The sequence below is a fragment of the Triplophysa dalaica genome, chromosome 11 (genome assembly GCF_015846415.1).
Source record: "Triplophysa dalaica isolate WHDGS20190420 chromosome 11, ASM1584641v1, whole genome shotgun sequence".
Taxonomy (NCBI): Eukaryota; Metazoa; Chordata; class Actinopteri; order Cypriniformes; family Nemacheilidae; genus Triplophysa; species Triplophysa dalaica.
Genome location: NC_079552.1, coordinates 6993210 through 7009283, shown reverse-complemented (window position 1 = coordinate 7009283; position 16074 = coordinate 6993210). Strand labels below are relative to the sequence as shown.

The window sequence follows — 16074 nt, the reverse complement described above, 5'->3', positions numbered from 1 at the left end:
AGATGTATGCACGCTGTGGGCTGTCAAGCAAAAAATTGGATTCATTAAGATGACTGGAGATTGTGGTTGTTGTGGCCTCTGAGTTTCAGGTCATTGGTCACAATGAGGAGAAATGCGAGTCCTGGGTTCCCTTGTGTTCGAGAACAGAAGAAATGGAGAGATTGAGAGGTTCAGTAAGATATTCAGTGATAGAGCGAAGAAATTACAATTAAAGCAGATGTAGCTTCGAAACACCTAGTGAGCTCCCTATGGAGGCTGTATTTAAGGCATCACAGATGTGTTCCTGACAGAAAGGCTTTATGAGGTAGACATTTTAATTATTTATGTCGTAATTTGGACAAGTTGTAAGGAAGCATTGAGTGGAGTTCTTGAAAAAGGAATTTTCATAATGCACTGCAATAAACTCGGTGAAAACAATCTAATATGGCAGTTTAGGTTATTTGACAGTCAATACTGAGGGTTTTAAGTTAAATTTAAAAGTAATTCTCCTCAATTAATAAAAAATGACACAATGTTTTTGTGTCAGGTATACTTATGCATATTAGAGTATTAAAGCAGGATCAAACTATATTTAACTTTATTTTAATAAATTGAGAGTTGAATTTTCCATGCATGGCTATGAGTTGCTCGCTATGTAAAGCATTCTGAATCATTCACTTCACGATGTTAAGATGCTGCCCATGTAGACAGCTCACTAGTTTTTAAAACCGAGCTGCTAAATCAATGTACATGAGGGAACGAGAGTAAAGAACTCATAATCGAGAAGCATCCACAAAACTCCTCAGAACTGCCTTTAAATATTGACGGCTGTGTATTAAGCTGTTTTTCTTCACTTTTGCAAACAAAGATTTCGGTCTTGTTGTTCAAACGTTTGTTTTGACTGCTTGAATTTATTTCAACGCGTGACGGCGGTGACTGACAGCAGAGCACGTGTGGCCGTAGCTCCACGCCCAGGCCGCAGCTGTCTTTTGAAACACATGCATAACTTAAATTGTGGTTTTTAGCTTCTTGGATAAAAGCGTCTGCTAAATGACTAAATGTGAAAGGCAGCCTGCGGGAGTGGGGAACACAATCCGTTTTTTAAACTCCGGTCTGCGTATTTGATTTGCGATATGCATCAAAGGGAAGAGAAACGTATGCACGATGTAAACAATGAATGGTCAAAGCAATAGGTGGTGTCTAGAAAAATCACGTCGACAAACCAAACATGCGCACAGAAACTGTTTTTTTAGCCTGTACCTTCTAGCTTCAGAGAATGTATCATGCATGGTGGGACGTGAGGCCTGATATTTTGACCACGGTTTTTCTTCTGCTTCTGCAAGAGAGATCAACTTTGAGACAAGGTGCAAAAAGAGAAGAGAAAGCAAATGGTTCATTAGTAAGAGCTTTGCTCTTTTTTTGGAAGTTTTTGAGCTTAGCTGTAGGAAAATGCTTCGTACGATAGGCCAGGCAGAATGAGAGCAACACATCACACACTTGGGAATAGATTTGCAAGGAGTTGATGACTACATCTTCCTGCAAGGTGAAACAAAATGAGATCAGAATAAGATGGTGCTTTTACTCAACTCCCTTATGGCTCTTTTGGTAAATTAAACTCTAAAAATAATTGAAAGACATGTGGCTTCTACATTTGCTTGTAATTGGCTTTCTGGTCAAAAGCAGCATTTATTACATTGTTTTAGTTTGTCTTTTAAAATTTTATGATGCAAGACAAAGATCCGCTGCATTATTTATCGACTGTTTGTTCTGTTAAAGAGCTGGAGGTTTATCATTGTGCCCCATGACAATGGCTGACCTGACCTGTACTGTTTCTTCTGCTTAACATAAAAGGGTCAAAAGTCCAAAAAGATGAAAAATGTCCACCAACTGCTTAAAAGAAGGCAGTCGAGTCTAAAGAGATGAAAAATGTCCGCCAATTGCTTGAAAAGGAGTCAAAAGGCTAAAAAGTGAAAAATGTACACCGATTGCTTAAAAGAAGAGGCCAGAAGTCCAAAATGTCCACCCATTATTCATTTTTCATCCATGACCCTTGTTTCACCCGCCTTTATCTGACCTCTCATCAGACATGGCTTTTTCTCTCATAGATCAGATGAGCAACGTCCAGTTTCTTCGCCTGGAATTTGCACAAAGCTCATTGGCACAAACTCTGTCATGTTTTCGAAAGAGTTCTGTCCTTGTTTTTCAAGTGAAGTGTCCTATTCACAAGGTTGAATTTCAAGTGTGCACCAGCCTCACAGGCATCCGACCTGATCAATGATTTTCCCAGGGCGAATGAGGTCATCTGTAAGATCCAACAATACGCTGACAAAGATGCCAGAGGTGAGGTCATTGTGTTAAAAGGGTCACCACAGGTCACCCCAGTAGCAGGCGCCCAGCTCCCCTTCCCCCAATACTTAAGGGAAGTGTTCTAAATTGATCCTTTTCTGCACTATTTGGCGACTCATTCAGAAAATCATATAGCACTCACATACAGGACTTTGAATGTTTTTTAAAACACCAAAAACTTTGAAGGTATTGGGAAACTGGATATTGATTTACTGATGCAGAGCAACCATAGCGGAAGCATGCACGCACCTGTGTGCTTTGATACATGAAACTGCTGTGATCTCATTCCTGTTACTTCATAGTTTTAGTTCTGACCAGAATCTCATCTGCTGATTGAATCAAGTAATGAGTTGTAAGTTACAGCAACCTAGTTTCACAAGTTCAGAATTTTAGTTAAATCTAATTTGTGTACTAATTAAACATATCCCTGTTATTCTTCTGAAACCTTCGATCTATATTTTTTTATATATATTTTTGCAATAAATCAATATTATTACTCAAACTTAATGTATTTCATTGGGTTTTGCAGATATCTAAACAATAAAACGTGTTTGTTAACTTTGACAACACCACGGTATTTATTCGTTTAAAAAGCACTGTTTTTTTCCATTCCCTAAAAAGCTGTAATTTGGACATCGGAGGTTTTGGAAAGACAGCAGCAATATCAAGTACCTTATGACTTAAATCAGTGACAAGTAAGCCATTAAATTAATTGCAGAATGAAAGGCCTCAGACTCACAAAAATGTGAGCGATGGAAATCATACGTAACTCAATAAAATCTGTTTTTAACTTCTAATACCATCAGTCAGCAATCCATATAAACAAATGACAGGGAAAGTTATGGAACATCAACAAAATTCATATATGCGGTTCACTGCTGAACCATGACCCTCACCGAGGGTGTTTACTTTAATTTATGCCGACGTGGTATATTTAGAACACTAGTAGGGTGAAGTATACTTAAGGTTTGGATCTGACTCGCTGTTTTTAAAGGAAACCCTGAACTGTTATTAAAGCTGGGGTGTGTTCATCTATGTGTGTAAGTATGAGTTTTCACACGATCATGGCCGAGATACATGTGTCTACATATACCAATGTTATATGCATTTGTTAGGTGACTAGATCCTCCTGTGTGATTCCAACTTAGTCAAAGTGGATGTGGCTCGGCCCTAGCAGAGGCTTCACCGTTGTCTTTATGCTATATACTCATTAGATGCATACATGTAATCCTGCAAACCCAGCGCAGCATCTCTCCAATGGCCTCATTTAGCTTCTCTGCCGTAGTCACTTATATTTCCCAATTGGGCCAATCAGATAAGTCATACATGGCCTAACCACACAAAAGAGCACTCGCAGCCACAAGCGGATGCTGCACTATGTAGAATCCTCTAGTGCTTCACAGCAATGTTTGTAGGGTCTGGAAGAGTCTATGCAAAGCTTAGAGGGATTAAAAATTAATGGAAAGCATTCTCTTGGGCAAAGGGGATGGGTTTTATCCACTTTTATTTTGCAATATGACCAATATCCTATCATATTCAAGTGTGTATGAAAAAAGTTAAGTCACTGATTTTATTTTATTTTTTTGAAAAAGCTAAATACAATAAGCATTGGATCAAGGCACATACAAGACTGGCCAAAGGGCATACAATGCACTTTGGTCTTCGGTTGTAAAGAACAATAAACTTTCAACTGTGGCAACTTAAAAGTGGCTTAAATTAGAAAAGAACACAAATAAGAATTATATGAACAAAAAAATTGTTGACACTATATTCCGAATAGAAAAGAGCCCAGATGTGTTTCTTGCCATATTTTTACTGTCCAGAATTTTTTTGAAGGACTGCGCTTACAATGACACAGTTTACTGTATTGGGGATGCGTTAAAATGTTTTTTCCCCATGCCGACTTGAACAAGCAATACTGAGTTGTGTTTCAGCCCATCTATTCAGATTTGACTTTAAAGTACTTGTTTATTTGATCTGTGTGCTTTGTTTGCCATTTGCCGGGGCAGAAGCGTCTGGCCGAGGCATGGGATTGAGCATTCTGTGCTGTGTTGGTGTCTTTCACAGGCAAGTAATAGATATTTGCTTCCTTATCGTGTAACATTCTGGAACGGGCTGTCAGGATTCCTAACAAATGCTACCACAGTAAATCTGTCCTCGCCCTCCTCAGATTTAACATAACACTGTCATGCCTTTGATCATCTAGGCCCTGCAGTCTTGTTTTTTTATTGTTTTTTTCCACTGACAGCAACATAGCAAAAGGTTTGACCTGTGCTTATACTACATGGTTTTCTAAATTCTGATTGTTCAACACAGCAATGAAAACCCACTTTCACAGTTGACAAGTCATCATATCTCAGTAGAGCACAACGTTTTTTAATTGGTCTAAAACCATAAGTAAAGGAAGTACAGTACAAATTACTACAAATCTCTAAAATATAGAATCGCGGTTTGTGGCAGCGTACACCAATGACTCAGTGATGGCCTGCAATCGGAACCTCTTTCCTTTTTAATAAATCGTCCTTAAATATAAATTATATGGCAAATGTACATAACGACGCTTTCTCAGTCTTTTCAATCCAGTGTTTTGCAAAAGACCAAGCAGTCTCAAAGTCACTCATTCGCAATAAAACGTCTTTGTAATCCGCGCACGCTATCATGAATGCGAGTAGTCTGAATCTGGTATTCCACTGTCTCTGTAACTTCTGTTGTTGATGCTGTTTTCACTATGTGGAGTCTTGTAAAGGCTCAAGCCATTAGGAGGAAAAATAGTGTGTATCACAAATTCCTCTTTAGACACCGGCATGTTATTTATGGGTATCATTTGAAAAGAGGTCTCTCTAATCTCCAAGATTGAGGTGTCCTTCTTTGTTCCGGCTTCGGCGTAATCGTCCTTCCTCCTGCGACCCTTGTTGTACGTGCAGTTCCTGGAAAATAAGGAACCGTTCCTGTGGACGTACCAGCACACCAGGGCCAACATGATGATAGCCAAAAGGGCAACGGCCCCTCCGATAATAGCAGCTAAAGGCAGATTGGAATTTTTGTAAGGCTCTTTCTCCTGCTCTCTGTTCAAGGTTGTGGTGGGATTGTAAGCTTTCAGCGAAGCAGTTTCTGTCTCTATGCATACAGGTGTCTCGTCCGACAGGTAAATGTTACTTGTTTCCATGGGAACCATGCATATCCGATAAGAGGATTCGGGTTCCAGAGCTGTAAGCAGGTACTCTGTTCTTTCCCCTTGAACAATGGTCTCGGTTATGGATCCAAAAGCAGGACTGTGGCCCAGTTTTAACCAGCTGAGCCTCAGGGCGGTCATGGGTTGAGATACTCTCCAAGATATGTGAACTGTCTCGGCGCTGCTAGATTTGACACTTATCGTGATGATCTTGCGACTAGACGGCGTTGTGCTACGATAGTTTCTGCCCAGCTCTGGTCCCTTAACCACAGGCCTTTTAGTCACATATGTTGGCCACTGGGGTCGCAAGGCCGGCAAAGTGTTTGAGACGGTGCTGGTCTCATATGTAGGTGAGAATTCTGTGTCAGAGCAGCCGAAAAGTTCTGTCGATAGATCCTTGATGGCCATCCCTTTGACCTTATCGGGTCCCTGGCACATGAGGCCACGTACGTTGACCTTCGATGGTAGACTTCGCAGCCAGTCGCGTACCCATTTCATCCGGCAGCTGCATTGCCAGGGGTTGTTGCGCAAGAGCAGCTGGGTAAGGTTATCCAGGTCTTCGAACACCCCATTGGGCAGACTGCTCAAGTTGTTGCCTGACAGATCCAAACGGTACAGCTGTCGCAAAAAAGCAAAGGCACCTGCTGGCACATGATTGATGTGGTTGTCTTGAAGATTTAACTTCTCCAGACTAGAGCCTGGCAGGTTGGGAGGTGGAGATGTTAGAGAGTTCCGTACCAACGAAAGCTCGGTCAGGTTGGCTAAATTCATGAAGGCCATCTCCCCAATACCCCTGTTGTTTAGAAGGTTGCCATCCAACACCAGGCGTTTCAGGTTTATAAGATCCTGCAGGGACGCCTCCGAGATGGACGAGATGCGGTTGTCGTCAAAGCGAAGTTCCTCGATAGTCATGGGTAGACCTGAAGGTATGGTGCTGAGGTGGTTACGTGAAAGGAAGAGCAGCCTCAAATGGAGGCTGTCCCTAAACGCACCCTCTTCGATGCTAACAGCTGATACAGAATTGTCGTCCAAGTGTAATTCCTCAATAAAAGGAATCTGTCCCAGGGAGGCGTGCGTGATAGTCCGGATGTTGTTTTCTTGTAAATGAAGCTCTTTGACATTCAGTGGCAGGTTGTTTGGAAACTCATCTAGGTTGTTGCAATACAGGTAGATCTTTTCCACGCCGTTTAGCCTTTTCAAATCCGAAGGGATGCCCGCACTTTTGATGCGATTATTTTGGAGAAAAAGTACAGTGGCGTCCTCTGGGATGCCCGAAGGGATGGAAGTCAAATCCCGGTCATTACAGTAGATAAACGTCCCATCGCACCGGCACTGCGAGGGACAGGAGGCCGAGGTCACCAGCGGATTGGCCAGGCCGAGCAGAAGCCCAGCTCTGATCAAGAAGACAAAGAAAGACTTGTATTTGCATGCCATGTCCTCTGTCTGGTTGTTGCCCTTGGAGGAAAAAACAAGAAAGAAAGTTCAATTCAGGCGTTCAGAAAGAAAGGCAGTGCTCGCTCTAAATAATTGCTGTTTTATGTATGTTGCCTCCAGCATTTTTTTTGTACTAAATGATTCAATCGAAAACAAAGAATCGTATATTTCTGCTGTTGAATTAATGAAAAGAGGCTATTAAAATTTCCAATAACACGAACGAATGAAAAAACTATGATAGCAAAACGTGCCTGGGGTATTTGTCTTGATTGAAATAAATTTTATGGTGTATCAAAACAATATAAAATCGTGAAAAGAAAAAGAGGGATTGGTGTTGAAAAAATAGAGGAATAAAATGAAGAAATGAGAGGTTCAGAAACAAGTCTAATTGAAGTGGAAGGATATTCCAAATCAGCCGTGGATGCAGATAACAAATCCTTAAACCCACCAGCGTCCCTTGAAAGAAACTCTTGTGAGCGAGAGGTTTTATCTTTTGCTGTGTGTAATGTAATCTCGGGCCCTTGTTGTTTTACACATTTCTGCAGTTAGCCAGTGCATTTCACGGCAGCTTTCATTACTGAAAACTGGGCTGAAAGAACAAAGTCAGGCCTTGTTGATTAAATGTTTTAAAATCGACTTTTTTTGTCCTGGCTTGCTGCAGAGTGAGTGTCTTATTAAATTTTCTTACGCATTATAAATTATTCCTGCAAAATTACTTTTAGACAATTTGAGATTTCAGTCAGAAAAGCAAATTTTCTTGAAACAATAAAATAAAAGTATTATAATCTGAGGGAGAGATGACAACAATTTTAACAGATGAAATTCAGTGTATGTTGATAAAGTTATTTTGTACGGCTTTGAAGTGTGCTTTTATAATTTTGTATTATATATTATTAATTAATTTAATATTTAATCATTGCTTTTCAATGAATTACTTTAATTTCTTCTCCTTACCTCTAGCACTGTGCATATATAATTCAATACATAATATAATAAAAAAAGACGACCTTATATATAAGAAATCTCCCTTAAGCAGAGAAAAAGACAAGGCATCCATATTTGTCATACCTGATTTAGAAATGCTGGTTAATCCTCTGCAGCCACCCAAAATCCAATGAGGCTTTAAGCTCTCCTTTCTGTTCTTTCACAAGATGTTTGTCCGTCTCCTCAAAGGGGTCTCTTTGGTTATATCCTGCCCAAGCTGGTATTTGCCGAACTGATCCTTGTTTGTACTGCTGACCTCCTGTCTTGTATTGCAGTGTCCTCAGTTCATGCAATCAAAGGCTTTGCCATGGTTGATAAACCTATAAAGAAAGCGCCTCCGCTTCCAGACAGACCTAAGGCAGCCTTCTCCTGTGCAGGCATGCGATTCAAAAGAATATTGATGCACGAAAAGGACTAAAATAAAAAAGAAGGTAAAGCAAGAGTTGCCTGCATGCAGAATCCTTAGATTTTCTCAAAGGTAAATTGCAATCCCTAATGAAATGAAGTAAATTGTTCCAGTATCTCCCGAAGCAGAGCGGTCATGGCGTTACGACCGTTTATGGGTCAGAGCCCTGTCCAGTCTGCTCAAATCCAGGGTGGTTCGGATCTGAAGTCAGGCCCCACAGTCAGCCTGGAATTTTGTAGTCTCACTCCCGACAAGAGCATGAATAAAGTATCCAGCCCGGTGGCTCGGAAGCAGAATCTCACTCGCTTCTCCTGTGCTTTAATAGCACCCCGCCTCCCCGGCTCTCGTTTCACAAACCCGTGCTTGACGTGTAGACGCCCACTCCTTCTAACATGCTGGACTTCCTATGGACAGGGTCAGGGAGAGAAAAAGAACCAATAAGAAGACATTCTCTATTAAAAACATGCGACAGTCGAATACGTCACTGAAGGTGAGAATGATATTTAGCCTTATTGACACAAAATAATTTGATTAAATACCAAAAAGATTTAATACGGCAGTTTTTCTGCCAAGGTTGAGATCGAGTCAGAGGAGGATGCATCTTATTTCAATTGACCACCGTCCTTCACTTAAAACAGATTCATGCTTCAATAGACGATATGGCAAGTTGTATGTTTGCACCTGATAAAAGTACACCCCAAAAACGTTTCTAGATTGTTAAGGCGCTTTAAAAATGTTCTGTAGGTTGGTCCACTGCATCTGAGTGCGATATCAGATCGAAAAAGTGAAAGCGGTATGTGGTTGAAACAGGAATTTAAAAGTCCCTTAAGCTTATTGGGTTTCTGTATATCAGGGGATTTCTTTACCTCTGGTTAAATGACCACAGAGAAAAGCCCCAGGGCTGCAGTCTTTTGATAGTGGACACTGTTTGTGAAACCTGGATTAGGGGAGATGTTGTGGATTTTTATAAAAACCTTTCTTTCCCCTTGCTTTAAGCCTGTGCTGCCAGGATGACCGTGTTCATTGCTTCGTCTGCTGCTAACCCTGACCCCCTCGGTCCCATTCCTCTCTATGGAGATGGGAGAAAAGAATTCCTTTGCATAAGAAAGACGGCAGTGGTTTGGGCCCTGGGACAATGGCTCAGGACCGTTCCCTCCTGCCTTGCTAAATTCTGCACTTTCAAAGAGGGTTTAAGGTGGCTGGTATGGGGTGAAGATGAATCTGATAAGAAGCTCACGAAGGTAAAATGTAAGCGCAGTTGTTGCTTTCTTACAATGAAGCTTATTGGTGCTGAGCATGCAGCACGGGTCCTCGAGGCTGCCCCGGCAGCGCCTGAATGCAACGCCCTCGTGCTGCTCAAAAATGTACATGTCAGATGAATGTGGTAGACTCATAAATACCAGAACGGGATCCTCATGCACGTCACCTCCAGTGGCCCCGAGGGGTTTGCGCATCATATCAGCGCTGCCCCTTCCATTATCATTATTTCCCTCTTACGCGTAGTGACAGCATGCATTACTATCCTCTGAGTCTAATGACTTACAGCCTCTCTTAGAGACTTGGGACTTTGTCTGAAACCCTCCCACTGACCTGCGGACTGTACCCTTCCTGTAAAACACGAGGGGGTATGTCAGGTAATTCTGAAACTGTTGTAGCAAGTGACAAGGAGAGATTAGGGAATTGAAGGCCCTGTAACTTGATTACAGGTCTCGGCAGCGCAGTCTAATAATACACTCCAGCCTTCTGTTGAGTCTAAGTGCTCCATGCGCCTGGTATTGTATTAGTAGATTAACATGAAACAGCAGCTGTGACACTGCTTTAAGGACAGGTGACATCTGACCGAGCGCTTTTTAGTATGCTGAGCAAGACAAAGTCATTTTCCTTTTCTCCAATCCTCCAAAATGATCGTGGAACATTCAGGAAAATAAGCACTTGGCTGGAATGGCGAACAATTGGTTGATGATCGTCGGCTTCCAATTTTTCAACCGCTAGACGTATCGATTTTGAGAATTATGCGCATAAAGCACCTTGCTATTTTTCCTGAAGTCTGACACATAACAGACTGCGAATTATCCGGAGAACGAACACCTCCTTTATTATGTGCTACACTTAAAATCATTGTCTGGCACTGGAGCTGGAAAAGGGAAGTTGTTTTATTTTATTTCGCTGTTCTAAAGTAACTGTGCGATTCTTGATATTTTTTAAGATGCATAGCAGAAAACATTAATAAGACCTTGATAAAAGCAGGATGTCTTGGGAAATATATGTTGGCTGATAGACTGTTATGCCCATAAAGGTCAAGGTAGGGAGGTAAAAAAAGACAGACCTTCTCATACGCTTCACCTAAGCCTGTCGAGCCAGCTGTCTCAGTGGGACACGCGAACCATATCTGCTCATGATCGACTGCGTTATTATTTCTTTGTTTCCCTCAGCTCCTCGGATTTCACCAATGTGGCAGCGCCCCATTGTTCATTACAAGGCAAGCATAAGGGCCCTGGTTTTCACTCTTCTGCTTTACTGAACCCCTTTCACTTAGAATTATTAGCTTTTTTACATTTGGTTAAACCCTCCGGCCCCTCATCCCACCCACTGTTCATAGCCAGGAAAAAAAGGGAAGCAGAATGTCAAATGAGGGACAGTTTTCACTATCGTTCTAATAGGCGTTACCCGTTAAGGGATTGTTCAGATGGCAGGGCCTGCTTCTGCTTCATTGCTTTGCACGAGTGAGGTTCAATTTAGCGTTCTGGTTAAACTGGCACTGCAGAAACGGCAACTTAGATTGCTAGTTTTAGTGTATTGTGTCTGGAGCTTCATAGTAGTGTTCTTAAAAACAGAGGGCTAAAATTGTCTTGGGGTGTGTGATAATGCACCAGAAAAGTGGGCAGAATGGATTAATTTTGAGAAGTTAGTGAAAAGATGACTATCAAAAGCAAAAACTTCTGATTTCACATCATTGCTGTGTTCAGGCCCTTATGCAAATGTATATTAAATGCATCAATATAACTGGTATCTATAGATTTAGTTAGGATAATTTTAACATTTAAATTGTATTTCATTCGTTCTCAAAAATGCTGCCACATCTGATCAATGCCCACGCATGAAAGAAGGCATTTAGGATGAAATTAAATTTGCACTACAGACTCCATCGGTAGGTCAGCTCTCTCGTTTTTCAATAGATAATAGATTCTGAACCGCAGGCAGGATTTGAACTAAATGCCTCTCTTTGTCACGTTTTATCTTATGTTCAGGAAACTGGAGGCATATCAAGCCTCCGAGCCTAGTGGGCTGAAAGATGAAACATTTCTGCCCACATGTTTGGAAGGAGAAAGGTGGTTTGGGCACGGTTTAAATGTTAATTTAGTAGCAGGCTATTGTGTGTTTACGCTTCCCCTCTGTGTGGAGTTTTGGGGCAGATGATCCGCAGGTTTGTCCCTGGCCAGCAGTGAGAGTGAATTTTAGGGGATACAGGGGGTCTCCATCTTTTGTGTTGCATTGAAAAGAGAGTGGTCTGTGGCAGCTGCGCTGTTTTTCCCCACTTGGGGGTGGTAAGCGCTTCTGTATCGGGCCTGTGAATGTCAGATACGCACACAGACAGACTCCGAGGCCGAGTTGGCGCTTCAATTACCACATATGTACCCCTGCTAGGGTACAGGGGCAGCATTTGTTGAACAAGGGCAGAAAGGCTTGTGCTGATTCACTGACTGTACTTAGGATTTTATTTAAAGTAAAGAAAATAATATCCACATGAATGCTGAAATTCAAAGCTTCATATGTTCTCAACTATTTAGTTTTTATGATTGTTTTGTCATGTTTTGTTATTAATGTGTACACTTCTAATGCTTCCGCAAATGAACATCTAAACTCATGCATTTTAAGAATGGCCTCAGCTAGGTCAGAGGTTGGCTGCCAACATGAGTGGAGATTTCTGCTAGACGATTTGTTTTTGTCCTCCGCACAAAAGGGTGACAGACTTTTTTTTCTGGGGCCCTGAAAGACACGAGCATTTCATGTTGACTCCCAGTGAATGCAACGGACCGCTGGGTTTAGCCTCCGGCATTCGGAGTTGGAAACAAAGAGTGCTCTCCGCCTGGCTGCCGGTAAACATACACTGCATTCAACGGTTTGGTATAAAAACATAGAATACATATTATTTTACATCTCTGCCTATTGACATCTAAGGGAGATTTTTATTTGCCGTGTATTGTATAGTCTTACATTTTTAATGCTTAGAGGTGTGGCGTTAGCAAACCACTGATACAAATTGTTTATGCAAGTGAAAAGACAGCCACAGAGTGCTTTGACAAGTGTAACAAAGAACAATGTATTCATTAATTTTATCACCTTCCTTACACAGTCAAAACAGCTCATTTGTGTCCCTCGGCCATTCTCTTTGAATACACAAGTCTTTTTTGTGTATTTGCACCCATGAAACTCAAAGCTGGGGAAAAGATAACTTGCACTTAGTGCAAGTATGTGATCAGACAGGGGTGTGAATCTTATGCACTGTGGTGTAACTATTACATTTGTCTTTAGTGAATTTGGATTAGTCTTTATAAACTGATTTCATCAGCTCCATCTAAAAGCAAGGGCCGCTATCAACGTTTCACACTTTGTCCTTATCAGCGCTAAACTATTATTTCAATCTTGAGTTTTCTGCCCAACAGATATGAAAGCGTATCTTTAGGTAACTTGTAAGGCTACTTGAAAGAAAGAAGACTCGTTTGATGAGGAAATCTTGAAGCAGCTTGACAGCCTTAGATCTCTTCACTGCGCCACACACACCTAACGCAAAGAGCGCGTATTTACAGGCCAGTCTTTTAAGTCTTTTAGTCCTCGCGTCAAAATTAACACGTTATCGTCATAATCGAAAACGCTCGCAAACGAGCATTGCCAGTGGGTTCGCGTCAGTTCTGTCGCGTCGCGCGTGGATGGAGGCGCCGCGTCCCTCAGGTTCGCCCATTCCTTATTCCGATCACTCTCTCTCATCACAGCTCGAGCTCGGCATTACGGTTTCTAATTTCCCCCGTTTTAAACGCCATCTGCTCGTGTAATTCGGGATAAAATCTCTCGTTTAAGAACGTGACTAGATTTAAGACGAAGCGCACCAAGTTTGCGCGTTCCTGTTGATCGAGCGCTGTAAATATAAAATCTGCACTGCGCTTTTTTTTTCTTAACGATGGTTATTTGTAGAAAGTCTTTAATAAGCATAGTGCGTTTATCGACACGAATAACAAATGTGAAATATAAGTTTGTGGTGCGTTTATTCTGCGCGCAACGGAGTGGAGATTTGTTTTGGAAATGCGCATTCATTTGATTAATAAATGGAGAGTAAAAGGCTCTTATATTTCTGTACAGTTGGATTTCATCACTACTGTACTTGAAATCGCTATTGCATTTCCCTCAAATCCCCGAGGATCTGCTTACAGTCGAAATAAACGCAATAAACGAGATTTGCCTCCGCAGAGCCGCTTTGATGGAAGTATCAAGACTGACATGGCAAACATATAGATCTAAAAGTTAAGAAGCGAAGACAAAAGCTTCCAGCGTTGTGAGTGAATATAAATGTTTGATTCACCTTCTAGAAAGATGCGTGTATGCTCTATGTACATTTTGAAGGTATTTGATAACCTCGAGGTGATGGATACGTTAGGGAACGGGTTAAAACAGTCCGGGAATCAGGGGAAACCCATAACAAAATACACTTACCTGCCAAAGCAATTATTCAAAAAGGGAATATCAAAAAGAATATCCTCAAAGAAAACATAAAGTCAGTCCACAGGGTAAATCCAATACGACGGAAGGTGATTTCAATCCCCCAAAAAGAGCCCAGGGTCAGAAATGCTCGGTAGCGGCAATGGTGCGAAAAGCAGGGTGTGTTTTTATTTCCACACACACTTGTTCACATACACACACACTCCTTTGGCTCAGAAAGAGAGACTAGATAGAAGAGTCGGCAGAGCTGGTCAGCTGCCTAGAGCTCACTACAAGTGTGAAGTTGCATCTGCCTCCAGCTCCGCTTCAACACAGCGCTGATGTCATCTGGGGGAGGAGCTTGCGACTCTTCCTGACTTCCTCCCCTCTCTCCCTCTCTCTCTCGCAGGGTTTGGACACTGTGGCCACTAGGGGGAGCAGGAGAAAGGTAGATGAGTATCCACCACCATCTTTGAATAAGGTTTTAGTGGGCATTGCTTGTGTTTGTGTTGAGAAGGCCACCACCAGAAGCATTATTTAGATGAGATCTGTGTGTGTATAAGCATTAAGTAACAGAGTTCGTGAAGGAGGGAGAGAGATGCCAAAAGAGGGACGATTTAGCAGGCGCTTGTATGCATTTATTTGAATCCGAGCGATGCGCTTTCCTTTTTTAGTAAAGTGTCTGTGTGAGAGCGAGTGCCTGTAATGGCTTCTTAGTTTCACAGCACATTATGAATTTTTAAGCTCTGAAGTCAGGCGTTATGTTCAGCCTCATTATGCTTGTTAAGTTTGAAAGTGGCTCCAAATGGAGAGTTTGCTCCCTCATAAACCAACAGCGCAGACTGTGTCATCGTTTCCAAAGGGGTTTGGGGGAACTTTACGCAATCTGAACCGAGTAAACCTTTATGCAGCCTTTGTATCACTTATTTTTTGTTCGGTCTTACCTCCAGCACAAATGCCTTTTTATTTGGAAGTGACGATTGCATAATTCTGGGTTAATGTGACCCTTTTCTGCTGCGTGGGGATTTTCCTGGCACGCTTTCCCTGGACTTTTCTTCAGCTACTTGTTTTTCCCATAAATCAACAGATGTACCTCATAGACTTTGGGTCAATCAGTGATCAAATGCTGAAGTAGCGGCCTTCAGGAAGAGAGATAAGACCGAGCTTGACCTCCTTTTAGTTCTGTTTGCTTTAATTGATATGAGTGCACTGCCACAGCTTTGGATAGACATAAAGGTTAGTTCCTATTGCCCCTTTTCCGAGACCCATTCTGACTGGTTAATAAAACCGCCACAACTCAACCTCGTATTTTGTGCCAAACAGCACTCAAAATAAATTGGACCTTTTGAACGGAATTCATGGTAATGAAAACCTGGAAATCAAACCTGTGATTTCCGGACTTAGTCATGGAAACATATGCAGTGAATATATTTTATTAGTTTTCCTTTGCTTTGTTATTAAATTGGATAGATATTGCTCTTTGCGAGTTTGTGTGTGATAACATCAGTCCGTCCGCTGAGAGTCTTATTGGAGACATTTGTAAACTAATAAGTGTAATCTTTTAAGTCACAGGATTAGTATGTGACAACCAAATGGAAATTCACCCCAACAATCCTTACAAAATCTCTCTAAGTACCCTGTGTTGGTTTGTTGTTGGTTATTGCTTCTTTTCTTTTGAACGACGTGTCTTTGCTCCTGGTAGTACAGCAGCGGCAGGGTCCTGTCACCTTTGCTATCTCTTGTTTTTAGCTTCTGTTTTCTCCAAAGAAACTTCAGTTTAGCGAACCCGCTTGTTTTTTACCGCAGGTCCAGGTGTCATTCTTTTAGGGTCAGAGGTGGAGAACCAGGGCACAGTTAAAGGTGACAGGAGGTCACCGCAGGGCATCACGGCCAGTGGCCCGTCTGTCCTCCGCTCCGGGATGGATCGCAACTCTGGCCCCTGCATCCGACCCTTCCGGCGTTTTTTCTCTCCTAAATCTGACTAGGCCTTGTCTGTCATCACATTCCTTGATTGACTCTTAGGTGTACAAAGAGGCCCACTGGAGGGCCCCAAGAGGGTCCG

The 16074-nt window shown here is 41.9% G+C and overlaps 2 protein-coding genes across 3 annotated transcripts in view; one reads left to right on the top strand and one right to left on the bottom strand.

Moving 5' to 3' along the window:
- The window catches only part of macrod2 (mono-ADP ribosylhydrolase 2), a 473143-nt gene that overhangs the window by 80303 nt on the left and 376766 nt on the right, over positions 1 to 16074 (top strand). The gene's annotated exons all lie outside the window — the stretch shown is intronic.
- On the bottom strand, positions 3882 to 14321 carry flrt3 (fibronectin leucine rich transmembrane 3). Its single transcript, XM_056760598.1, has 3 exons — positions 14028 to 14321; positions 8000 to 8725; positions 3882 to 6952 (listed from the first exon to the last, which is right to left on the bottom strand). The coding sequence occupies exon 3, from the start codon at positions 6929 to 6931 to the stop codon at positions 4982 to 4984; it is 1950 nt and encodes a 649-aa protein (XP_056616576.1). The 5' UTR covers positions 6932 to 6952; positions 8000 to 8725; positions 14028 to 14321; the 3' UTR covers positions 3882 to 4981.